We start from the raw sequence: 27,040 nt of genomic DNA, 5'->3' as shown, positions 1-27,040 counted from the left end.
TAAATTCAGCGCATTGGCATTTATTTTCATTCTTCTTTATTTACAGCTGATTAGTTGTATAAATGCTTTTTTGAAGTGCCTTTTTATGGTAAATAAAGAAATTTCCACGAAACTTCTCAGTCTTAAGATAGGAGAGGGAGGAATGCAGGTAAAAGTGGTGGCTACTTTGCTTCGCTGAGATAACGGATGACTTTCCTGTTGTCACAGACACATTTTCTTGTGTGATTCTTTAGTTGTTGACTATTAAGATTATCATATTTCTGAAAGATGGAGTTTTAAAGTTAGAGTGAAAATTTAATTTAACGTGTTTGGGTTTTTTTTTTTACGTAGTGTTGTGTAATAGTGTTGATGTCATTTGTTTAACTGTGTTTTAAATGGTGTTTCTAATGGCTTCAAGAGGTTGCAAAAATTCACCTAATTTTTGCAACCTCTTAAACTTAAAATACCCGTGCTTTTTGTGTGAGTGGGACAGCAGAGATCGACAGCAACATTGGATCAAGAAGGAATGGCCAGAAAGAGTCACATTAGAACCTGGAAGTAAAAATGTGTTACACAAAACTTTGGTTGCTTGGGAAAAAATCCTTTTACCCCCGCTTCACATAAAGCTGGGATTGATGAAGCAATTTGTCAAGGCTTTGGCAAAAGACAGAGTGTTTTAAATACATCTGTGCAAAATTTCCAGGATTATCTACAGCAAAATTGAAAGAAGGTATTTTAATCGGTCCGGACATCAGGAAACCTATGAAGGATAAACTGTTTGAAGAAAAAATGGCAACTGTTGAAAAAGAAGCGTGGAAAGAGATGGTGACCAAATTTTTATCAAACGATAGATCCTCATTCCAATTACTACCATGCTCAAACTTGTTTAAATTTTTGCATGAGACATTAGTAGCAGAAGCTCTACCAATCGACCATTTTTGTTCTTAAAATCTCCATTGTTCCATCCGTTCTGAGAGAAGTTTTTTCATATAATGAAGTTTACAGCCATCCATCTCTCTGAAGTTTAAGCTGGAACCAACGAGCATTTTCACGATTTTTGTCTTAAACTCACCAATTGTTTTATTTAGTTTCTATAAGATATACAAGAAAACCTCGCTTAACGCGAATTCGCTATGCGCAATTGAGTGAAATGATACCATTTCTTTCTTTCTTTAAGTGAGTGATTAATCAGCTAACACAGTTTTTTTTACATTAAGCAAAATTTTATGTTGCCAATCTGCAGCGAGCAGCAGCACTTGTCAATGTAGCAGCCAATGGGCAGTGGCTAGTGACACTCAGCTGTTTACTCAAAGCTATCATAACAAACGCATGTTCGCTTTTCCTTCGTTATGCTTTTAGATACCTATAAGCAGGGCCGGTTTTATCATTAGCCGAACCTAGGCAATCGCCTAGGGGCGCTTAATTTAAAAAAAATAAATAAAAAATCAGCACTTGTTAGCCGCCTTCTTCACTGCGTACCGATTAATTAGTGATAGCCTTGGGCCAGCTATCTCTGATTGGCTACCAGTGGAGATTGAACTGCCCACTCAGTCTCCAAAAGTTAGATAGGGCTAAATGGCCTCGCCTACTCCCTATATATATATATACGGGAACAAATAGCCGCTTAATTTAATTTTTCATAATTTTTGTATTTAAGATGTAATAATTTTCTTGCTATACAGATATTAGGAGTAATCATACATGTATACAAATGTATTGGTTTTACTTAATAAATTTTTTTAATGTTCATATTATTTTTATAAATATCCACATGTGTAGGTGTCCGTGTGCTTGTGTGAGTATGACATACAGAGAGACAATGTATAGGAGCACCCAAATTTTCTTTGCCTAGGGGAATCAGATACTCTTGGATTAGCCCTGCCTATAAGGCTTTATTATATTCAACTCCTGATATGGAATTCCTGGGTAATGAAGATGTGAGAAACTTGCTCGATTCCCATTCAGAACAGTTAAGCGAGAATGATCTTCAACAAGGATAGTGTACATATGAAGAAGATAAGGAGTGTGAACAAGAAGAGAATGTTACGATTAAGAAGCTAACTGCAAAAAAACTTGAGCTATGTTTTCAATCACATTGAGCATGCTAAGAAAATTTTGTTTGATGCTGATCCTGATATGGAACGAAGCTTCAAAGTCCGCGGAAATAAAGCGATCGCAAATTGCATAAGATGAAAAAGTAGAGCACTATTCAAATATCTTTACTTAATTTTTTGTAAAAAAGTAGCTCAATCAAATAGACATTAAATAAAAATTTAAGCAATTAATTAACTTTGATTTTATCCTCTAATATATAGCATTTTGGATGCATGAATTATATAGCATTCCGATTGGCTATTGTATTCGCATAACGCGATTTATTTGCATAAGTGCGCATTAATTGATGGATTAATTAATTGCATTAAGTGAAATTTTTCTGTATTTTACTCTAGCTGTCAGTGTTTGCATTGGAAATGTAACTGCCAAAATCATAGAAATTATTTGACACCTCCAGGGAGTCCAAAGACTCATCGAGGGAGTGTGCCAACAGCATCGAACGATTGGCCCCTTCAAACTACTAACTGCACTCAAACTTACTTAACTGAGCCATTAGTAGCAGAGGCTCTACTAATCGACCAACCTTTGCCAGCAAATCTCTCCATCTGGTGAAACATTAACTGTTTCAGAAACCCCGAGTTCATCCCACAGAACAGCAAAAAAATCCTTTCACCCCTGACAATACATCATACTCGCCACATAATTTTAGTTACTTTGTTAATTCTTAACAAAATCAGTCGATTTCTGGCAGGAACAGGTGGGTTTCTTCTCAGGTGTTTTGTCCCGTAAGCTCAAGAAAATTGACTATAGAACCCATACTATTTCAGACAAATATTTGCTTTACAAAAAAAGCATGAAAGTATTCTACTTGCTTATTTTCTCAAACTCAGACGAGTTCCTTTAATCATTTCATAGAATCGAACCAATAAGGATCTTTCTTCTATCAGTGTAGTCATAGAAATTATCATACAGATACATGTTCAATGTCTCAAGCAAACTTTAAAGAAAGCAAGGTATTTTACCCCTATCACCAGTTTGGAGACTATTCTATATCTAAATAAAATCAATTCCAGTAATTGGCTAAAGAAACTTCTATAGATTAATAACTGCTTTGAAAGTTAGTCTAGCTCTGACTCAGAAAAATCAATTTTAGGTTAGGATGAAACAGGTTCTTAACCTATCAACTTCAAAAAAATGTGTTGAAATCTCACTTCCCTGAAATATTATGTTATGACTGAACACGTCCTAATATGCAGCATGAGTCCTGGTTTATAGTTGCTATCAATAGAACTTGATTTCATCAGCAAAATTCATCTCCCTGTGAAAGTGACATTTGTGCAAAGCGATGGTCAGCTCAAAAAGACTGCACAAGTTCTATTTTAATAACGAACACCTTTTTCCTAACCCTTTCTTCAACTGGTGCCCAAGTTACTCAGGTGCAGGCAACTTGGGTTTTTAATCCTGCAACTGAAAAATTTCATTAGAACTCCTTTTAGAATTTCCATTAGAAAAATTTTATGTAACTTCTCCCTGCAAAATTATGTGAGCTTAAAAATATTATATTACTGCAAGATTACAGTAATATTTTTTCTACTTAAAAAAAATTATATACATATAAGAAAGCTGCCCTCCAACTTAGCAGGGTGGTCTCACATCATGCAATAAAGTTCACCTTCCACCTAAAGATCCATGCCCACAACAGGATTCAAACCAGCAGCCTGTTCCATTTAGAGCAGCCATACCAACAAGGCTAATTATATCTGCTTCAATTTCCAAAAGTTAGGACTAAATGATCTTGCCTATTCCTTTGGACAATAAGACAATCTATTGTGTATTGCACACTAGAATCATTTTGTACAAAATATATATCATTCATAATAGACTACTGTGTGGGCTAAGAGTAACTGGAAATCCTCTAGAAATCAAATATGTAACTTTTTGAAGCCATATTTCAAGGGTGCTCTCCCAGCATCTATCATTAGGTAAGGCAAGTAGGATTTTTAACCTACAAACAAAAATACTACTGAACCCATGCTATTTTATACAATATACCAGTTAGGTCTAAGAATATATAAAATAAAAAAAGCATCTACTATACTCTGATTCTTGAAATTGCTTGTAGGCAATAACTTAAACACGGGCAATGACCAATTTACAATTTCTAACATTCAGGCCTATCATTTTGGGCATGAAAGGTATGATTTTTTTTGGGAAAAAAGCCCATATATTTTTTGTTTTGTAATAAGCTTCACAGGCATGAAAGCAAACATATGCACATGGAAGGTAGGCAAGTTGAGCTGAACAGCATATCCCCAGTCTTCCATGGACGAGTAAGCTTACATATAACTAATTTTCTTAGATAAAACAATGTTATTTAAATAACAGCATAAAAAAACAAAGAGAAAAAAGGTTGTTGTATAAGAGACATTCATTATGACTTTATTTTAAAATATTTCAGGCCCTTTGTTTTATATTTTTTCACAGAACCACTGGTCTATTGCACAATGGAAACATTTTACAAATTTTACAATTTTTGCTTCTTGACAGCAATAAACACCACAAACCTTTGAATCTATAAGCTTATGAATTTACACAAGATTTTACCTTTGCAGTAGGTAAAAGCAGTTCTGAAACACCATAAAAGCTATTTGCATTTCTGGTGTGTGTGTATATATACAAGTTAAATAGCTCCACATTATATAAACAATTTGTTTTAAACAAAAAAAATTAAACTATTTTATATATATATAATATAATTTTCAAAAAAACTTTCATAATATACCTGTATGTATAAGATTAAATACATATGAGCACATGCAAGCACACAATGAAATGTCAAATTAAGTTCTCTGCTTTGGTCTTATTTCAATATAACAAATATTTAGCAGTTGTATTTGCCTAATTCAGTGTTATAAATTATTCTCTGAAAACACTGATAGATAATTTACTGTGCATATGCACACACATACACAAGAAGCTAATACAGTATGAGAGGTGCAGTGTTTTACCACATAACTATAGTAGTTCTATAATATATATATAAAATATTTGGCATCTAATGAAAAAATAGGCAAACATTCACATATACACGGCAGTATTCAGTGTGCAAATTATAACACTCATCTTGAAATAAGGCACTTTAATTCATATTTTTCTTCTCACATGCTAATTCACCCTGAACATTAATAAAATATTACTAAACACAAAACTATATACAGTATGACCATATTGGTAAAGACATACATGAAATATTAGAATCACTTCAAAACCTCTAATTTCAAGAGTATTCCATATATATATATAATTTAGTATATCTTTGCATGAAATCAAAAATTCTAAAGCTTTTTATTTCACACATGGTTTGGAATGTTATCAATGTACAGCAAAATAGCATTACTGTTTACAATTAAAAAATAAGGGCAAATACATTAGTGAGTTAATGACAATAGGTTGAAAGAAACATCCAATCTTCAAATTTATAAATTAAGTTAATCTGCAAGCTTTATGAGAGTAAAGAATGTCTCATGCAATATTACATCGGTGAAGCATAATTTTTAAAACATCTCCGTATGAAGACAGTGGCATGTACATACAATTCTGAAACATAAAAGAAAGCTTTTATTTATCAAGAAATTACGAATTGTTTCCTTTGTCATGTGGAGAATGACATTGATTTTATGATTATGTATAGATACATAATAATATTAACATTCACTAATAATAATTTTACATATTTATTGAACTAAATGGGTTAAAGACAAAAAAAATCATTGTAGCATTAAAAGTTACTTGAATAATACTGCACTTAATATTAATTATCATTATATCATATCACAATTTGCCTTGTTTTAGCAATCATTAAGTACCTGTTATTGTGAGAGGGATAAAAATGAGTAAATTTCCTAAAATGCAAAATGTTTTTTCTGAATATTTCAAGTATATGCCATTTGGAAAAAGCATTTTTTAATACACAAATTATTTTTCCAATCATTTTTCACTACTCATCTCTCAACCAAGATCAGTATATTAATGGCTATTTATAGCATAATCTCTTAAATGGATACATTTCACTAACCAAGACAAATATGTATGAACAGTTGACCCTCACTATAATAAACTCACAGGGACAGTTTGCTGCATTCAGAATTGACAGTACATGTATATATATATAGCTATTAATTTAAGATATTCTACTCTGGTAGATATCTTGCCTGACAATGTATAAAAATGTCTCAAAAGCTGATTCATTTATGCTTAAAAGATTCAGTTTTTGAACGGGCAATATTAAGTATTTGGATATTAATCAAAAACATTAAAAAAAAAAATTGAATATTTAGAAAGTGTTGCAAGGTAATGCTAAAAGGGGCATGAAAATCAGTTTATTTAAATGTTTCTGACAAGCTTGACAAATAATATTCTATTCCCATGATCTAACAAATCCAAAAATTCTCTGAAATTTCCCAACAATTAGAGGTAACCAATTTCAAATCAACCATCATCTTGCATCCAAAATTCTGGATAAGTGTTTTCACAGATTTGTAAATAATGCCCAATTTATAAAACAAATATAACTGATGGAAAGCTGAAAGACAAAAAAAAAAGCTAGTAACAAAAAATTTATTTGTAATGAAACAATTTTTAGAGATCTGCTAAAACTTCGTCATAACAATAAAGCTTATATAGCAGAGCCAAAAGACAGGAAATTGAATCAGAATTCACAATAGGCACTGCCATTGCAGTAAAACAATGTCTTAGAGAAAATAAAAACTTTGAGCAAACTGCTTGGAGTGGCAGGTTAATAGAGCTTAGTGTGAGATGATGATAAATTCTGATAAAAAAAAAAAAGAGAAAGATTCTTATTCTTTACTCACTTTTCAACAATGGGAAAATCTAATTTCTCCTTACATATTTTAATATCATACCAACCATTTCATCAATAATCATTCAACATTTTATAGTTCCTTATGGACAATTTTGTTAAGGAATCCTCTCCATAAAACAAAAGTTGAATCTACATCACAGCTGAAAAATATTTTCAGTGTGATAGATACTTCCGAAATCATCTTTGCCAAAATATAAATTCTAAATCTTAATGGAGCTCTTCTCTGACTGAGATGAAATACAAATACAAAGTTTCCCAAATGTAATTTTTAAAATATTAATTTCAATTTCATGTAGAAAGCACAATTACTCAGCAAGTGGAAAAAAAAAAATTTTCAATATGATCAGCCCACAGATGTTGAAGAATTTAATTCATATTCAGGGACCAATGAAGAAACCAAAGGTAAAGAGAATTTCAAAAGTGAAGTGTGCTATCAGTTGAAAGTTTCTTCCCTGAGCAGATGATATAAATTACTAATAATATACTGATGTGCATACTATATATAAGTTTACAAATAATAAATCTTCTGATCTTCAGTTATCCACCATTAAAGCTAATGGTAAATGTTTCTTTCATGTTTTCCTCATTATTACTGGTTCTATGCTTGCAGTTGTTTCCTCATGTACACAAATGATCTCAAACCCTATTCATAGTTCAAGTATGTTCAATTCTTTTCCTTTGGCTAGGTCTGTGGTGCATAATCATTTGCAGATCTTCAATAACAAGTACATTAAAGCCTGATCTCTCAATTTTCATTAGGGTGAAAGTAACCTAATAACTTCAACTTTGTCAAAACTCTGTGTTCTCTTATTCCGACAAGATCTCACTTTTACTTTCCCTTACTAATAACAGCTAAAGACTAGATCTCTCTCTCTCTTCTTGAGGCAATACACCTCTACACATGAAAGCACATTGCAGCCACAACCTATTCAACCCTCAATTCAATTAACTGATGATCTCTAAGACATTCTTTCTCACTAATTTTCTTCTATAGGTATTTTCACGGACAATGCTCTGCTGAAATGATCAGCACCGTTCTTCCTTTATCATTCTACCTGTTCTTTGGAATGGCTTAAAATCTTCGACTGTTTAATAAATACATCATCAGATTCCCCGTTCCTTAATATCTTGTCCACAGATGGCATTCATGTACTATAAGTTTTGCTCTCTTACACATAGGATACGTACACAACAACAGTATATCCTCAATTTAACAGACAAAATTTTCTATAGTGCATTGATGGCTAGGCAGCCAAGATATAAATCTAGCATGTAAATATGCTGTGATATCTGTATATTCCTACTCAAATCATAACAGTTTCTGGTTTAAATGAATCCAAAATACAAGAAATACTGAGAACTTGTAAACTGGAAGTGAGCACCGTGTATAGGTCGGTCGGTATTATTTCTGTACATCTCCATTACACGTTGTCTGTTTAGTTTGCCCTATGTCATCGATTTTTTTTTTTTTTAATTAATCCATGATGGATAGAAAAAGTTAAAGAACACATCTGTCAAGCAAATTAGAATTAGTAATAATTCAAAATCTGATGTATCCAGAAAAATGTAAATCAAGTAGCTTTTATGTGACAAATGTGCCGTTTTTTTTTTTAAGCAGACTTTTACAGATATCCTCTTCTCCCAACAATTAGTCTATTAAACTGAAGATGTATATATATATATATATATATATATAAATATATATATATAATACATGCACACGTGTAATTTTTCAGAAGTTATAAATGTAGAACAAGGAAGAAAAAATAAATTAATGCATGGGCATCTCCATGGAAGTGCCCATGCAAAAAATACATTACTGAAGTAAACTTTTTTGATTCAATGCAAGTATTAGTTTTTTGATACTATAATTGCATAGATTAACCACACAATGTTAACATTAATAGATTTCAGAGCATGAAGCCTTTTAGAAAGACAATACGTCAGAATAAATTCATTCAATTCAGACTACTTAAAATAATACTATTTCATGATATATGTCAGCATAGTAAGTTTAATCTATATTTCACAAGTTTTGCGTGATTATATGCTATAATGAAACTGCATATAAGACTCTTTCAAAGGTCAACATGGGGATAGCAAGGAACAAACTTAAATTGCATACTTTGCATTCCCTTTTGTTTTTATTGTACAAGATCAGATTACCATTAATGACTTAAAAGGTAACTATTATTCTGGATCAGAAAGAAAAGGAAAACAATATTAGCAATTATTAAAAAAAACCTTTTCATAACATTTGTATTCATGAAAATTTATGAAATTGCAGCATGTAAGATTAATAAACTCATCCTGTAGTCTAATATTATATTAACATTTATTACATCTAATATATTAGATTCTCAAAATAAAATTCCTGACAATTTTGTTTTCAAATGCATCATAGTTGGTTGATATATCCACACAATTTTCATGACTGAGAATTGCAACTATTACTTCATATATGTATATATCCTACAATCATTATTGTATTCACAGAATCTTTTGAAGCTTGAATTGTTTCAGGATAGCAACTTTTATATTGCAAGAAATGATTACAATATAATGAAGCTATGTGTACAATGTATAATAAATGAAATGTTTATAAGTGTAATGTTTGCTTTAGTAAACTGCTTTTAAAATAATATTGGTGATATAGAACTCTGACTGGTATTTTTTCATAGTTTCACACACCCTATTAGATGATCATGAGTTATTGCAAGAACGTGATTCAAGCCAATGCAATTTATAGAAATAGAAGATTTACATTTTACGATGATATAATACAAATGTACATACTTTAATGGTAAGGATGTGCTACATATGCAATTTCAGGGAGAAAAGCATCAGATAAGTTAAAACTTCTAAGTCAATATTCCATTATCCTAAGGAATTATGTTCACATAATACATTCACAGGAAAATAAGAATGCATCATTTCATTTTTTCTAAAAGAAAAACATTCAACATTATGTTATGCAGCAATGTAGATAAATTTCTACAAAGTTTTAAAAGCCTACTGAGCACCATGGTATTAACACATTTTATATCCTCCCCCCCAATGAAACTAATGCCTTCCCCTTTTGGCACATCTTTCATTACAAAACAATGATTAATATTTTTCAAAGGAGAATATTTTCTGAATATCAACAATTTCATATCTACTTCATCAATAATTCTGTGAAGATGTATATGCATTACTTCTTGATTAACCTACACTCCTAATCTACGTTCACAGTTAGACCCACTTTTACCCTGTAGGAATTCAAAACAAAATCCTACGGAATAGGTTGGTTACTCATTATTCCAGGAGTGTCTTATGTCTGCAGAAGTATGGGTTAACCTACACAATGTACACTAATTCCCTGATCCTATCCTTCATGCACAATTACTGACAAAAAAAAATTAATACACAAATACAGTGATTAAGCCAGCTACCATTGCCTATCTCTTTAAAGTTTACTATAAGAGCAGTCTAGTCAGTTATTTCTAGCCATTTTTCTCATTTATGCAAATTTATACAATTTTTTTAGTGTGATTACCTAAATAAAAGCAAATGTCACTAAATTCGACCAATGCCCTACATATTGAATTACATAGCTACCATTAACACATAACACTAAGCAGAGGAATTACTAATGTGGCAAAAACAGTGATATGAAGTTTAATTTGCTTCAGGAAACTTAAATCAAAAGAAATGAAAAATTAGCAGTTGCAATGTTATCAGTTCTAAGTCTTGAAATTGTGTGTGTCACTGTGGAAATGCCAAGAGAAACAGGAGTAAGGCCACTGGGGTGAACATTTTTAAATCTAGAAAATGTTAAAGAATACTGAAGACATCATTTGCATGGATTTATAATGATGTTTCATAAAAATAGTTCCTTTTTATTTCATTTCATTATTTTTTTAAGTATAAAAGTCACTCACTAAACCTCTTACAATTCAAAAATAAGAAGTTCAACTTCAAAATTTACTCCTCCAAGTTTGTTGCTCTGTATTTTTAGCATCATTACACTTGAAAGTATATATACTGCTTCCAGAGAACCAATTAAAAAAAAAAAGTTACATAGCTCTGAACTCAAAATGTTATACGTGTTTAAAACTCCTTGCTTTTGAACATCTTAAATTGCTTCAAATATGATGCCTTGTATACTTTAACAGAGGAAAGATGACAGGTATTTGGGTTTGTCAGCATATGCAATGTATATAATCATACTTCATTAAACTCTGAAAACAATTATTTCACATAAATCTGTTAATAGTAGGAGTTTAAGAAAGAAGGTAAAACAGTATCAGCAAACATCACAGCAAAAAGTTTTAATGCTATACATCATTCTCAGATATAAACAAAATGTTGGTGAGAACTCAAAATCATTTAAATGAAAAACTATTTAAAATATGTAAAATCTTATATGTATATAAATCCAAGCAATGTTTTTTCTACTTCATTAAAAAAAATTTCAAACTTTCTGAAAAATTTTAACAGTCAGAAAGAAAGCAACATAAGAAAATTATAAAATCTTCCATATTACAAAACCTATACTTTCAAACTTGAATTCTAATAAAGAACCACATTTCTATTAAACTTTCATTAAAATTGTATAAATATGAAAAATGCTTAAAATGCAAAGCTTTCAAACTGCACTCAACTGCTTTTTAATGGAATAACATTATACTTGGAAGACTTTTGAAGGACACAAACTATTCACAAAAATGCACAGTTAAAAATAATATTAATCATATACATGTGCTTTTGTGCACAGCTGTATTGCAAGATTACTTTTAATATTTAACATGAATATGCTTACAATGATTGGATACAAAAAAAAATCAAGCTACAAAACTGTCAAATAAAATAATATCTACTGTTTTAATGCATATCTAAAACAATTTCATATATAGAAAAAGACATAGGCATACATGGTTATCTGATGGGAAAAAAACAATGCCTGATATTAAAAAATGTACACATGTAAATTTTATAAAATGACATTTATATATCAAAAATTTCAGTCAACTTACAGAATTTTTAAACTTATTAAACTATGCAAGAATTAAAAACTGTTCAATCTGATTATATTTTAAAATGGAATACAAGGATATTTTTGTGCATGCTATTTTTTGTTCCCATATACCATTATAATTTAAACAAATGTAAGTAAATTAAATCTAAAGGACAAGATGAATCATTAAGAATACTACCAGATGAATTTTCAAATTAATTTCAAGCATTATAAAATGACATGGGTATGATCATTCATAAATTACAGGGTTTGTATAAATTATATCATCTAGGAAGCAAGCAGAGATGATGTTTTTTTTTTCCTTAGTGATATATGTATGTGTATATATATATATGCACATATAAAAATGTAACCACTGGTTACAGAAAATAGGCATTAATGGAAGGCATGATGAAGTTGCTTTAATACTTTTCTGTAGATCTTCATAGTCATTCAAATGTCAATTGTCAGCACATTTTTGGAGTGAAAAGCAGTAAATTTTAAAATGCTTGCACATCTGTTGTACCTAAAAAACAATGAGAAAAAAAAAAAAAAAAAAATATATATATATATATATATATAGGGATCCAAATATACTTTTTCTTGAAAATGTAAAAATGGAAGTGAAGGATATATAGAATGATTAGTACACTAACAAACATCAGAAAAAACCAAATGTATAAAAATAGTCAGTAATAAATTTTTAACAATGACACTGGATTTTAATCATAAAATGAAGGCAATCTTTTAGATTAGTATTCATTTTTTAGAAAATGCTAAGCATTGAATAACTGACACAATATCGATGTTTTGACAAATTCTACCTTCAGGAAGTGACAAAAAGAAACACTGATGTCAAAAAAATTAACCAAGAATTCTAGGAACACCAGTCATTATAATAGTCTTCTTCTTCTTTTTTTTTTTAATATAAGAATAGCCGTAAAATGGTGAATAAAAAGTTATTCCGAGTTCCAGAATTGAGTCACTTATTTCTTTCTTTCTTTTTTTTAAATGTGAATCCAACCCACAAATTAGAATCTGCAATTTCAATCTACTGTGGCAATGTGCTACAATGATAAGCTGAAATTTAAGTTGCAGCACATGGGTTTAAATGTCGGGTTAGTCAACTGGATTCAGGATTGGCTGCCTGATATTTATCAGAGTTGTGTATGGTGGGGCAATATCAAGGAAGCAGAAGGTTACAAGTGGGGTTCCACAGGGCTCAGTATTGGGACCTGTATTGTTCAACCTTTATATCAATGACATTGTCAATGGATTGCAAGGGGGATATTCAGTTGTTTGCAGATGATGTGAAGCTGGGAATGATTATAAGTAATAGTGCAGATGTGGCAGCCCTGCAAGAGGATTTGAATAAACTAGACAGATGGGCAAATGAATGGGGGATTTGGTTTAATGCAGCAAAATGTAAAGTCTTGAAGTCTGGGATTCATCGATGCGATGCTGCACACTCGATTAGAGGAGCTGTACTGGAGGAAGTAGGGGAGACAAGAGATCTGGGGGATGATGATTGATAGAAAACTGAAATTCAGGGAGCATATTGTAAAGGTGGTGAAGGTAACCCAGGGGATTGCTGCAATATTGAGAAGGACACTGACCTGCAGAGATAAGAGTTATCATTCCATTGTATAAGACCCTGATCAGACCACACTTAGACAACTGTTCTCAAATTTGGTCCCATGGGAATTTAAGGGGATAAATTACCTGTGGAAAGAGTACAGAGGCAGATAACAAAGATGGTTTCAGGACTGTACAATGTTAGTTATGAGGATCAGCTGAGGAAATGTGGACTGCAGAGTTTGGTGGATAGAAGGAGAGGTGATATGATCGAGACTTTTAAACTGTTGAGAGGTAGTTACAGGATGAGCCATTGGGGAGTTCTTTTGCTTGGTGGAACAGCAGGAAGGAACGATGACAAGGGGCCATCCCTGGAAGTTACGAAAGGAAAGAGGGTGAGGAGTGATTTCTTTGCAAAGAGGGTGGTTGAACCATGGAATGCATTGCTTGAGAGAGTGGTTAGAGCAAGAATGGTCAATGAGTTCAAGGAGTGGTATGATAGACTTTGTATTTCCTAAGAAGGACCTCCCAAAATGAGTCGACTCCATGAAGGCCTGAATAATAATAATAATAATCATTTCCTGATTAGTTGGAGAATGGAGATGATAAGTACTTGGCCAACCAAACTAGTAAAACAAAGTGTCAGTGAACATGAACAAATTCTGCACCCTTAGGTTTAAAGATTAAAGCTTTACTGACTGAGCTGTCCAGACATGCTTTGCCTTCTTTTTTCTGAATGTCATATAAACAGTTATTAAAATTAAAACATTTGATCCCATAAAACGATTTAAAAAAAAAAAAACGATCCCATGTAGAATCGGTAGAAGAACCTATAAGCACATTATTGTTGAGTAAGTGGAGTACAGGTAAGAGTCAGTATAGGAAAGATGAAGTTTAATGACAACGAAGAGCCGGAGGTTAGGGTTGCAGTTATTTGGAACACTCCGTGAGTAAGGCTATTCCAGAGGACAGGAATAAATGGAATAAAAAGGAGAAGCAGTTGTCTTTGCAGTTGCATTGAAAAGGAATGCTAGACAACTGCTGCTCATGTTTTAACAAGCCCAAAAAGCAAGTGGAGGAATGACAGTTTCCAGTTTAGTGGAACAGTGTCCACAGAAGTATCTGCAGAAAAGAGGCAAAGATGAAACTGTCTAGAGAGAGAGAAACTGAAGTGAGTGTGAGGGAAGATCATCTGAGTCAAATTCCTCTCTTCTGGACAGCACTGAGAACTTTAAGGTATACTACCCACATAAGTGAGCAGTATTCTAAAGATGGGTAGATATGGGATTTGTATGGAGTTGGTAGCTGAGTGGGTGAAAAGCATCATGAACAAAAGAGAATGCATAGTATTTTAAAGGCTAAGGAAGCTGCTGATGCAATGGGTTTATGTCAGTCAAGCAGAGAAATCTGATCCTGACTAGTGATTTGCTTTGTTACTGAGAGTAAGGGTAGGCGAGCTGAGACCTTTTGCAAGAGAAAAGGCAAGACTGCATTTTGGTGGCAGTGAAGATGACCAGGTTATCTTTGCTCAAATGAAGGATGGTATGGGGATCAGTGTTTAAGGCACTGGTTGCAGATGAAGCTTGAAATGTCCAAGCACTGCATAGTTTGTCGAATAAGTAGAGTGAATGGAGTTTACTATCATCAGCGTGGTCAGGATCAGTGGAGTGAAAGTAGGTCATTTATGTACAGGTTCTTAAAGAAGGCACGTGATAAAATGGACACGAGGCATTCCTGCTTTGGTAGTGAAGCTCAAAGAAAAGGAGCCATCCACCGTAATAAGCAGTGAACCACAACCAGAGAGAATGCTGGCTATCCAATTACAGTGGGTGGCAGACAAACTGAAGGATGGCAATTTGCTTAGCAGGCCTCGATGCCAGGCACACCCAAAGCTCTGGAAATGTAAAAAAAAGTGACAGCACATTTCTCTGAATCTTTACATGGCACATACCCGGTGGTGGGTCATGTAATTTAAGAGGTCAGCAGTGGATCTCAACTGGCAGAAACCATATTGGTGGTCACCAATTAAATAATGGGCTTCTAGGCACTGGAGAAGTTGACCGTTGATGACTTTCTCTGCTATTTTGGAGAGGATTGAGGTGATGGCAATTGATCAGTAGTTTGACTGTAGACTTTTACTTCTTTGTTTGGAATAGGGCTGGTATACTTTCACATAGATAAATACCAGCTAAATATATAAAATTGTAGAGACAATACAGAACAGGTGTCAGCTCTTGAGCTCAACAATTAAGTATAACTAGAGAAATGCTACTGAGATCATAAGACATTTTAATTACCAAGTTGATGTCTCCTTCTGTCTTTTTTTTTTTTTTTTGCTAAATACTAATGATAGGAGATTATGTGCCTTGTCATCTACATAGGATTTGGAGAAAAATGACAACAGTGGCATCATATGAGTGAGTGAGTGAGAGAGAGAGATGAAAGTGCAGGTCAGCAAAAAGCAAAGTTGTGTCTAAGAGCCTGTGCAAAGGATCAGAAGGCACAGCTTCCATTTGGACAAGAGGAAAGTTCCCTACTATTAGCTCTTGCTTCATAAGAATGAAGCCAGATTTGGATTTGCTGGTAGCAGTTTTGCATTTATGAGCTTCAGAATAAACTGAGTGTGAAGCTTGGGTTCTTTTTGAAATCTAGCTGTGTTAAGCTGAGTTTTTGTTTCCTTCAACAGTTTTGGTACACTCTGTTGAATGAAGGCTTAGAAAGGTGAACAAGAATTCTGGATAGAATGAGGTATCAAGGACTTCAATTCCAATGAAAATTTCTGTGACTCACTCAGAACAGGTGTTTGGTCAGGAGAGCAAAAGCAATAGATTACAGAAAAGAAGAGTAGAAGTTCTAGAGGTCATCCTACTTGGTACCTTTGTAGTATCAAAAGACATGAGATTGGGAGTAATTGGAAGAAAGATATTCTTTATGAGAAGCGATTGCACAGGATTGTAAGCTGAGTTATTGAGAGGAGAGGTAACTTCTACCATGTATCTGGAGGGAGAATTAAAAAGAAATCAATGCTACCAGGAGCAAGGAGAGTTATCTGGAATTGCAGTAGGCAGATGTATAATTTACATTAGGTCATGCTTATAGCAAAATCTTCTGCATCTCATCCAACTTAATCAGTGGTGTTGGAAAAGGAGAAACCAGTCAGAGTTGTGAATGTTAAGGCCACCTCAAAATATGACATCCCTATTTGAATAACTGGATGCAGAAGGTCAAGATTTGTGGATAGAAAGGTGAAACGGTAATAGTGGTTTTCAAAGTCTGCAAACTAGTAAACAACATGAGACTGTTACTGAATGGGACAAGGAAACTGTAAACCAGAAGTGAAAAACAGGGATTCAAAATTAGGCTTTCTCTAGTTACTGGCAGAGGAAGCATTTTTTTTTTTTTTTTTGTAAAAATTTTGGCATGTTTTGTATTTTGCGCTTGGTTTGGCTTTTTTGTTGGGATGTTTCTAAGGGATATTCATTGTAGTTACATTCACTGTCAGTCGTACATTACTTTTGGTATAGGGGTAGATGAAAGGATTGCTAGGGTCATGCAGTCAGGAGACATTCTTGGACATGACATCTATACAGAGAGCAACCAGTCTCCTTCTCCTTAGGAGGCACTTTATTACTCAGGACTCCCTCTCCAAGCACAGTCCGGCAGAGTATATGATGGCAGGATTATGTGCTAGCTGATGAGGAAACCTCCTAAATCATTACTGATAGGTTTGGGCCAGCAATGCATTATCTAGTGGCCAGCCCTACAGCATCACTGTTTTTACTGATGTACTCTCAAAATGGAGATTTTGGAACTTAGTATGTTTGGTAGGCTCTTGAATGGTATCAATCACACTGCATGGAGAGGAGAGGAAACAGAAATCAGAATTAGTACGCAAATGGGCTTGAGACCAGATAATATGGAACCCCTGCTCCAGAGACCACAAAGAATTTTTTTTCAAGCCACTTTAAGCCTCCATCTATATCTAAAGCTTATTTTTATGCAGCCTAATTACTTAAAGAGTGAGAATCTTCTTTGGAAACTTCAATGTTCATAACTCAAACTGGCTTCCCCTTCTTTAACTTCTGGTCCCCATAACACTACTGGTGTGAACCCAGGCCCTTTCATGTTTTGACTTCTCTCACATCCAGATACTAGTGTAGCATCCCCCAATATAAAGTTGACTGATATCCTGCTAGCATAATTTTATTCCTCCTGAGATGACTAGACAAATCACTTCAAATATCAAAACAGTTCAGTGCATGTTTTTCTGGTCTTACCATAGAAACATCCTAGAAAAACTGGATATGAAATCTTCTGGTCATGACCCCCCCCCCCCATTATATTAAATTTTGCTCCAGAAAGGCAGATAAAAGATCTATCCAACATTACTGAAGACCAAATACAAGATGTGGAAAGGTTTAGAGAAACTCTTTATTACAGTACATGATCGCTATACTCAATCCATAAGGATCAGAGAGTTTGTTATAGTATAAGGTTTGCTATGGTGAATTTAGAGAAAGAATACTGACCCTTGCACTCCCTTCCCATGCAACAAAAATTGCTATCAATAAGACAGTAGAAATCACAGGAAATAACAAGAAAGAAAAAAAAACCTGAGAAATAAAAGAAGAAATCATGGAAAATAACCTTTTTAAAAAGAAATTGCAAATAACAATCACAGGTAAACAAAAAAGAAACACACAAGAGGAAATCATGAACAATGAAAGAAATCACATTAAATGGACAAAACAAATCACAGGAAAAAAACAGACAAAAAGTGCTAAAGAAATCACCAGAAACAAAACAAAGCAAATTGCAAGAAAAGAACAAAAGCAATAGCCAAAATTAGAATGAAAGGAATCACCAGAAAGAAAATTAAAAAACAGCCAGAAACAGAACAGAAGAAATTGTGACAAATTATTATTAAAAAAAAAAAAAGGAATCTCGGGATAATCATGAGATATAACACAAAAAAAAAATCTCCAAAGAAATTGGGAGAAATAAACCATAGGATAAAAGAAATCATGGGAGACATAAAAATTGCCAGAAATACAACAGAAGAAATCACAGAAAATGAAGGAAAGTGCCAAAGTATTGCAGTTTCCTCTGTTTTAAGCCATTTATCTTGTAAGAAATAAAAGAAATCACCAGAAACAGAACAGAGAAAATAAAGGGAACGGCAGGAAATCAGGCACTGATAACAAAACACAAAGGACTGGTAGGAACTGCATAAAGCACAAAAAATGACATGGAAAAAAAAAAGGTACAAATGCAAAATAATGCGAGTCAAAGGAAACAACCAGAAATTCACAATTGGCATTTAATTAAGTTTCAAGCTGCTACATTAGCCTAATTAATGTCACTTAACTGAAAAAAAAATCTTCATAATAAAATAAATATGTGTGGTCTGTTGCCATTAAAATCACAATAATCTGAAAACTTCAACAATAAACTTGGTCACCTACAATTACAAACATGAACAGAAGCGATTAACATCAGTCTGCAATAGCAAGCTTGAGGAGAGGAGAAAAGTGACACACACACAATTGGTGTGAATACCACCTTCCTGACTGGGAAGAGACCTAATGATGTACAACTAGTATAAATTGATACTTTTTTTCTTGGAACTGTAAATTAAAGCTATGTTTCATTAAAGTTCTATTAATAAAGCAAAAAAATAAATAAATAAATAAAATTTTAATATAGAAGTTTTTCTTCACTTGGTTAAACTATAAATTAAATATGCCAAGAAATTATATTATTTCTATTATTTGTGACAACTCCAAGGAGTCCGAAGACTCATCACAGGAGGACACCTACTGTACAACTCTCTGTCTCCACCACTACACCGAACCTCTACTACCAATCATCTACTGTCCATCACCACCCACCATATTCTTGGTTTAACCCTTTATCCACGTGTAAGCAAACAAACTTTGCATGTGAAGTAGCTTCACAACTGGGCTACTTGTATAAAGAGGCTAATTTTTGTAAATTAAACAAATTCCACAATATACAGTATTTCTTTAAGTTTAGGATTACAAAATTTGTTTGGATAACAGCTCATTTCATGTTTGAAAGATTATATGGTAAAAAAATTTAAATTTCCGATTCAGAATTTGAGTTTCTAACCTAAATGTTTATGGTCAGCACACATTTAAATATTGGTAAGAACAGAGGACTTCAATAGAATCCTAGCAAGACAAAGATTATGGTTCTAAAAGGAAATATAAACAGAGAAGCGCCTGAGAAACATGTGTACCTTAATGGAGAAAGAATTGAGGAAGCTTGAATACCTGGAATCCATTATTAACATGAAGAATTGCTGTTCAGAAGACTAGGAATGGCTAAAACAACAGTCAGAGACTTGTCTAAAATCTGGAAGGATAGATCTATCTCCATAGGAACAACATTAAAGATTCTGGATGCAGCTGTTTTTCACATTTTCCTAAAGAAGTCAGATATGAAGAAGACAGTTGCTGCTGAGAGACGAGAGAGAGAGAGGGAGATGGTATTACAGAAGGTTGGTAAGCAGTCAAATGGATAGGTGCTAGAAAAAGATCAGCAACTTTAAGGCTCCTTAAAGATATTGACAAAAGAAAGTTAAATACTTTGGACACACTGAAAGGATGGAAGGACTTCTCAAAACAGTAATAGAAGGTAAAGTTCCTGGAAAAAGAGAAAGGGATAGACGACCTTCAATGAGATGGATGAATGGTGTGTATGGAGTGACTGATCTTCAGAGTTGAAACCTTCAGAAAAGCATATGACAGGACCACGTTGCAAGGACTGATATGGAGTGACCATATGACATCTGATTATGTCCAAAGAGCAAATGGATGAAGATTTCGATAAGTGACATTAATTTTAGCTAATGTAATCTTTCAAATTTTAATAATTTCATATGCTTCTAGTTCTTTCTATGTCTCCTATTATTACTTGCATTTGTACTTTATAATGCTGTTATATTGTGCTTTATGCATAATTCCTGCCAATCTTTTGTGTCTCATCAGTGTGAATTTCTTGCCATTTGCTTTGTTCTCTTTCTGTGATTTTCTTTGTTATATTTCCCATGATTTTCCTTTATGTTCTGTTGTCAACGATTTCCTGTGATGTTTTTTCTGCTATTTTCATTGTCTCCTGAATGTGATGTCATTTGCTAGGAAATTCAGTTCACTATCATTTTTCAGTTTTTACTGTTTGTACTAGTGAGCTTAAAGAAGCATCACTATTATAGCATTTAGGCTGGAACTTTTTTATAGCTCATTATAGTACATCATTTCATTACAGCAGTGTTTGCTATAGTGCAAGTATACTGCATATTCTTCCCATGATTTCTCAACTATATGGTCAAACACAGTGCTCTTCTCGTTTCTATTCAACAATTTTTATTAACCTCTTTCAGAATATGCTTGCATAAATCTCACTATATAGTAAGGGAACTCCTGTGTAATTCTCACACTGTTTTATTTTTCTTTTTATAGATAGATACTATGAGAGCTCAAACCCAGGCATCTGGCATTGAGATTATGCTTTCTGAATTATGCAATGAAGCCACTATAAAACTTTTCTATCTCCATATTTGATAATTTCTGTTCGAATATCTACTCTGGTTGCCCTTCTACACATCACGTTTCTGACTGCCTTCTCAAAATCAAAGATTAATACGTACCCCTGAGTGCAACTCCATTGAATATTACTTACTATGGTTCTGCCATAGCTTATCTAATTTAATAATCTTTCAAGGTAATTATTCTGGACATCTAGAATATCTCCATCCTCAGTTTTCATAGAATGTTTTATCATCTGGTTTCTTTTCTGGAACTCTTCCCTCCATTTCAAAGCTTTTTCAATTGCCTAGCAACATTTTGCCACTTGTGGCATGTGTCTTCTATATTCTTACCAAAGCCTTTGTGATGTTTCTTAATGAGAATTAAACTAAATAATATAACCTTTCTTAAATTGTTGGACTTGCATCATCAGGGGTGTGTATGATTTGTATTAAAAAACAATAGAAAAAAAATGATTTTTTTCTAGTTTTTCACAGATTTTTCATGATCTTCAAACAGTTTGTTAGAAACAAAGCTAGTTGTTGCTGCCAAGTTCTTTGACATAAATCCTGTCATATCCCAGGTCTGTGGTTAAATTTTTTATAAATGCTGACCAAACTTGGTGTAGGAGTAAACCTTGGATTTTGTTACACCTGAGGCTTCTTTAATTTCTTATAAAAAGAATTTTGATCAATATACAGCATTTCTGTTTTCTGCCAAAATACTTGGCCTGTATTTGTTGTGCAAAAGAATAATAATCTGATCTGTGCTCCCTTTTCTTCTCAACATCCTCAGTATTCAGACATTCAGATCTCTCCAGACCATCCAATCTGATTTACACAACAAATTCCACAAGAGCAATGAATTTTATATACTCCTAGTTTCTTTATAAAATGATGTAGAGATTATGGTAGAACATAGAAATCATATACATCAGGAAAGATGCCATTTTAAAATTGCAATTAGAAAGTAACACTGCAACTTTGCAACATTCTTTATGTAAAGTGATATGATTGCATTTTTGAAATTTTGTTTATTAGAAGGAACAGTTGTAGGCTCTTTCCCATAATTTATTATGCCTATTTTATGTAATTTGTGGTGTGAAGCAGCATGTAAGAATCTTCCATATGGTTAGATTTCTCTACACTGAAAAGATCAAATTTTTAGTTTCTCACACTTTGAAAAGGATGTCAAGAAATGGGACTTTTCCGTGATCCTCCAAGTTTTAGAGTGAATTTTATGTTTGGGTGCAAGTCATTCAGATAATCTTTAAATTGATCCAATTCTTCTGTTGTCCTGACCAAATAATTAAAATATCAACATAATACACCAAGATTTTTTTGTTGTTTTTTAAATATTTTTCAGTAGTGTTCTTTTTGAAGTTTTCTATATTATATGGGGTAAATGGAAGATTATACTGACCAATACACAGTCTATATTCAAACTGTACACCAGAAGGTAGAATTTAAGGAGATACAGGATGATGGTTTCATGTAAAACAAGGATGTATACTATCTCCCTTGCCATTCATCTATACAGAACATAACATGAAGGAAAGTGGCATCAAACCTAATAACAGAGTTGGGGATATGCAACTTAGCTTTTTACTTTATGCAAATGATGTGCTGAATAATTGATATAAGAATTTTGGTATGAAAATATGCAATAAAAAAGATGAAACCGAGAAAATAGGGGAACATAGAAAACACCTGCATTCTCAAAGAAGAAACTATAGACTAAGTGATATATTTCAACCATTTACAAATACTTTTCAGTGATGATGACAAATTAAACATAGAAATAAATAATGGAATAAGCAATGCAGCTGTGGTGTGGAAGAGGTGAATAAATTTATAAGGAATAAGAGAATAGCCAAAGCCCTAATAGCATACAAGACAATAGATTGAACACTAGAGATTGGTAGCATTGAGGAATGCATGAGCAGAGTTTTCTAAGATGGAATGGTCACTTAAAAGAGAATGGGAGAAGAAAGGTTAGAGAAACAGATGCCTGATACAAAGATGTCAGGCATCTGTCAGATGAGAAAGACTAAGATCAAGGTGGTTTCATGTTAGAGGTGCCTTTGAAGACAAAACAAGATCTGAACAATACTGGAGTTTTGATAGATATACAAAATTTTGAAGAAAATGATTGCAAGTTAGTAGTAGATGAAGAAACTCTTCACTGAATGAGTTGCTTCATCCAGGGAAGAAGTAGCAGTGCACTCAATGATGCATACACTAGGCAGGCAGCTTGTAGAAAAATGGGCATTCAAAAGTTTAACACTCACTTTTGCATCTGTCACATGTATACCATCTGCATTCAGTAGTGTCCTTCATATTCATTCTTTCTTTTACTTGTAGCATAGTAACAGAATTCTTTTGCATTGTCTTTAGCTTGCAGAGCCAGTTTCTTTTCATACTCACTCAACTCTCCATACAATAGCTGTAACTCTTCTAGTCTACTTCTTATAATTTTTGTAACTGACATTGTTATGTATACAGTATTCCTTCCACATTGTTATTTTTTAAAGAATCTCTTGCTTAATAAGATCACACTTCCATTTCACTCCTACACTATGTATTCTTTGAACTCTAGGGATACATTCTGATATTGCATCATTAAGTCTTTTTTAAATGCTTCCCAGGCAATGTTAATATCCTTACTGTCTAGCAACTGATATCATGGGACAGAAACCTAGCATATTCCTCAATTGGTCATAATTTCCTGTAGTTAGTATGTAACCTTTTCTGAATGGAGCATCCATGAACTTAACCACTTCCAAAGTCAGTATAGCCTGATCACTGTCACCAACTGGAGACAAGAACAGTCACGTCTTTAAGTGACACCTCATTACAACACTACAATAAGATCTAACACTCTATGACCTAGAGTTCCTTATGTCACATTTGAAGTAGTAGTCTGGTAACAGCTTAATAAATTCAATTTCATCTCTCTTCTCATGAGATTTCGCCACCACTGCTCAATCAGATAATTAGCCAGCCACGATGATTATCTCGCAACTGTCATGTTTATTTGGTGGGTCTGCTAGATTTGTGACAAACCTTGCTATGTATTTGATCTTCTTAGACTCCACTTCACAATAGATGGCTTCAAACCCACTACCACATAGAAAATTGTCACCAGTATTGCAGCTAGCTTTCTACCTAAGTGGACTTAAATTAACGATTATCATTAGCAGCAACCCCTCCTATTTATCCTTCCTAGAAGTACTTTTACCTTTATGCTCGATACCAGTTGACGTATCTGCCTGATAGTCAGATCTCACTAATGCCTACAATCCGAGTCCCTCGATATATTCTACTCTACTAAACAAACTTTACTCCTTTGTTTCTAATATTCCTGTCATTCGTGTACATAAGTTACCTGCATGTTTGTATACTCACTTCTGTAGTCTGCATGACTCCAATGGACATTGCAGATCTCTATGCACTTTCCTATCATAGCAGTTACATCACATGGTCTTTTCCTGCACAGATTCTCACCATTCCATCATAATGTAGTTTCCCTGACATCGTGTTAGGTATCATAACAATTAATTTATCCAGGCTCCTGACACCAAACACATTTTAATGTAGGACATTCATCTTATCCAAATCTATTCTTCCCTCAAACTCACTCCGCACATCCAAAAATTTGAGATAGTCATGACAAATCTGCTTACATTCTATGTGAAGTCATAAGGGAAATACTTATGTGATTTATTGATTTGAGTCAAGCATTTAATAATGTTCCATATAAGGACCTATTGATTAGAATGCCAGATAAGTATCAATGCTCACTTGATGACATTAAGTAGGAAGCTGGTTCATGGACAACAGGATGAAGAGTATTCAGTTGGAGGGGAGGGGTGTTCAACGAGCTAGGGTGTTAGGGGTGAGGTACCTCAGCATTTGGTGTTAAAACTTCTGTTATTTAGCATATTGATAAATGATTTAGGTCAAATATCAAGAGAAATTTTCTTCACTGATGACAAAGCTAGGCAGAGTAATCAACTGTTTGGTTGACCTAAGTTATTTACAGGATAATCTTAAAATACTAAAAGAGCGAACCATGCAAGCAAGGCTTAAAATTTAATATGAACAGATGCAAGTGAATAGACAGGTCTTAGAAAAAAAATAATGAATATGAAGATAAGTAGTTTGATTGATGGGGAATTTAAATTCAGTAATTTTATTGGTAAATAAACTAGTAAAGCTCAGATTGTAGGAATAATTAGAATCTTTTGTCAGAGAAAGGAAGTAATTAACAACATTATGTTTTTGGTCAGGACCAATATTGGATTATGGCTCCCAGCCTTACCAAGGATTTAATGGATCACACTCTATTACTGAGTATGTAGAGGGATTCTATCATAAGTTATGAAAACTAGTTGGTTAGTTGTAATCTGATTCATTTATCAAACAGGAGACAGACAAGATTAATCAGTTGATAAATTAGTTCAGCACATATAAGAAAGACAGCTGGAATTTGCTGAATCAAACTTCACTACAGGACATAATAAAGAGATGAAACAGAAAGAACAAATACACAAATTTAATTTTTTACTGTTAGGGTAAAAATTATTTGGAATGGCCATCAAGGGGTTAAAGAAGCAGTGAATTTATATAACTTTAAGGAAAAATTAAGATTGTTGTTATGGCTGGGGAAATATATGTATAATGATTATTTAATTTCACATGTATGATGACTTTAATTAATGAAATTTAATTAAAGATTAATTTTGAATATTTTTATATGTATGTACATAAATATATACCAGAAAAACAGAATAAAATTATGAAAGAATGAGAGGGGGAAAACAAGCTAACCTACCATATATTATCGCGTATAATGCGAAAAATTTATGGTAAAAAATACTACCTGAAGTTAGGGATTCGCATTATATGCGGATCTTAAAAATACAACATCTTATTAGACTTGCACACACAATATATATACTACCTAATGCATATGCAACCAAATCTACTTGACTCACTCGCATTCGGCAACCGAGCGCGCATCGTATCTGCGCATAAAGCCATTAATGTAAGTAGTGCTAATATCCCGCCGAGGGGACGGGATATTAGCACAGTTAGGTATATCGGTTTAACCACAGTTCATTTTAAATATTATTCATTAAACAACCTAGCCTGAAAATGAGCAAACAGAAACGTAAACATTCATCTTTTGAAGCAGGATTTAAATTGCGTGTCGTGCAGTTTGCAGAAGAACATAATAACAGTGTTGCTATGAGAGAATTTCAAGACTTTTTCAAGACTGTCTTTTTGCGTAAGCAAAAAGACAGTCTTGAAAAAATCCTCAAAACGAAATGTGCCCGTCGTGGAGATGAAGCATCCTTTCCAGAACTCTAAGAAGAGCTAAATGAATGGATTTTGATGCAACGACAAGATGGCATTATAGTAACAAGAAATGCAATTCGTTTTCGAGCTCTACAACTCAAGAATGGTAAATTCAAGGACACACCAGGTATTTCATCTTTTCTTGCTTCGACTGGATGGTGCAACAGATTTATGGAACGTAAAGCATTAACATTACGACACTGAACAAAAAATTGCGCAGAAGTTACCAAAGCAGCTTGAAGAAAAAGTGGAGTCCTTCCATAAATTTATCATAAAATTACTGAAATGTCTGGATATGAACTTTCCCAAATTGGCAACATGGATGAGACACCTATGTACTTTGATATGCCTGGGAATCGAACAATAAACTCAGTTGGTGAAAAGGGTGTCCTCATAAAAACAATGGGCATGAAAAAACGCATTTTACCATTGTTCTAGCATGCATGGCAGACAGAACCAAATTAAAGCCGACAGTGATATTTAAAAGGAAGAAAATTCCGAAGCATATGAAATTTCCACCAGGTGTCATTGTTCGTGCCAATCAGAAAGGTTGGATGGACGAAGAAGATGTACAATTGTGGCTGGATCAAGTATGGAACATACGTCCAGGTAGCTTGTTACGTCAACAAAGCATGCT

At 33.4% G+C, this 27,040-nt stretch overlaps 1 protein-coding gene across 1 annotated transcript in view; it reads right to left on the bottom strand.

The window, feature by feature from the left end:
* Window positions 1–4,450: 4,450 nt before the first annotated feature.
* The window catches only part of LOC150107392 (ethanolaminephosphotransferase 1-like), a 182,192-nt gene continuing 159,602 nt past the window's right edge, over window positions 4,451–27,040 (bottom strand). The window contains exon 9 of the mRNA XM_090391860.1: window positions 4,451–12,441. Within this exon, the coding sequence (XP_090247986.1) occupies window positions 12,376–12,441 (66 nt within the window). The 3' untranslated portion in view covers window positions 4,451–12,375. The remainder of the gene's footprint in view (window positions 12,442–27,040) is intronic.

Source organism: Typopeltis vanoorti, chromosome 4 (assembly GCF_054136105.1).
Source record: "Typopeltis vanoorti isolate ZY-2024b chromosome 4, IOZ_Tvanoo_1.0, whole genome shotgun sequence".
In the NCBI taxonomy this organism is placed as follows: Eukaryota; Metazoa; Arthropoda; class Arachnida; order Uropygi; family Thelyphonidae; genus Typopeltis; species Typopeltis vanoorti.
Note: the sequence above shows the minus strand (reverse complement) of the source record. Positions and strands in the feature narration are given on the sequence as shown.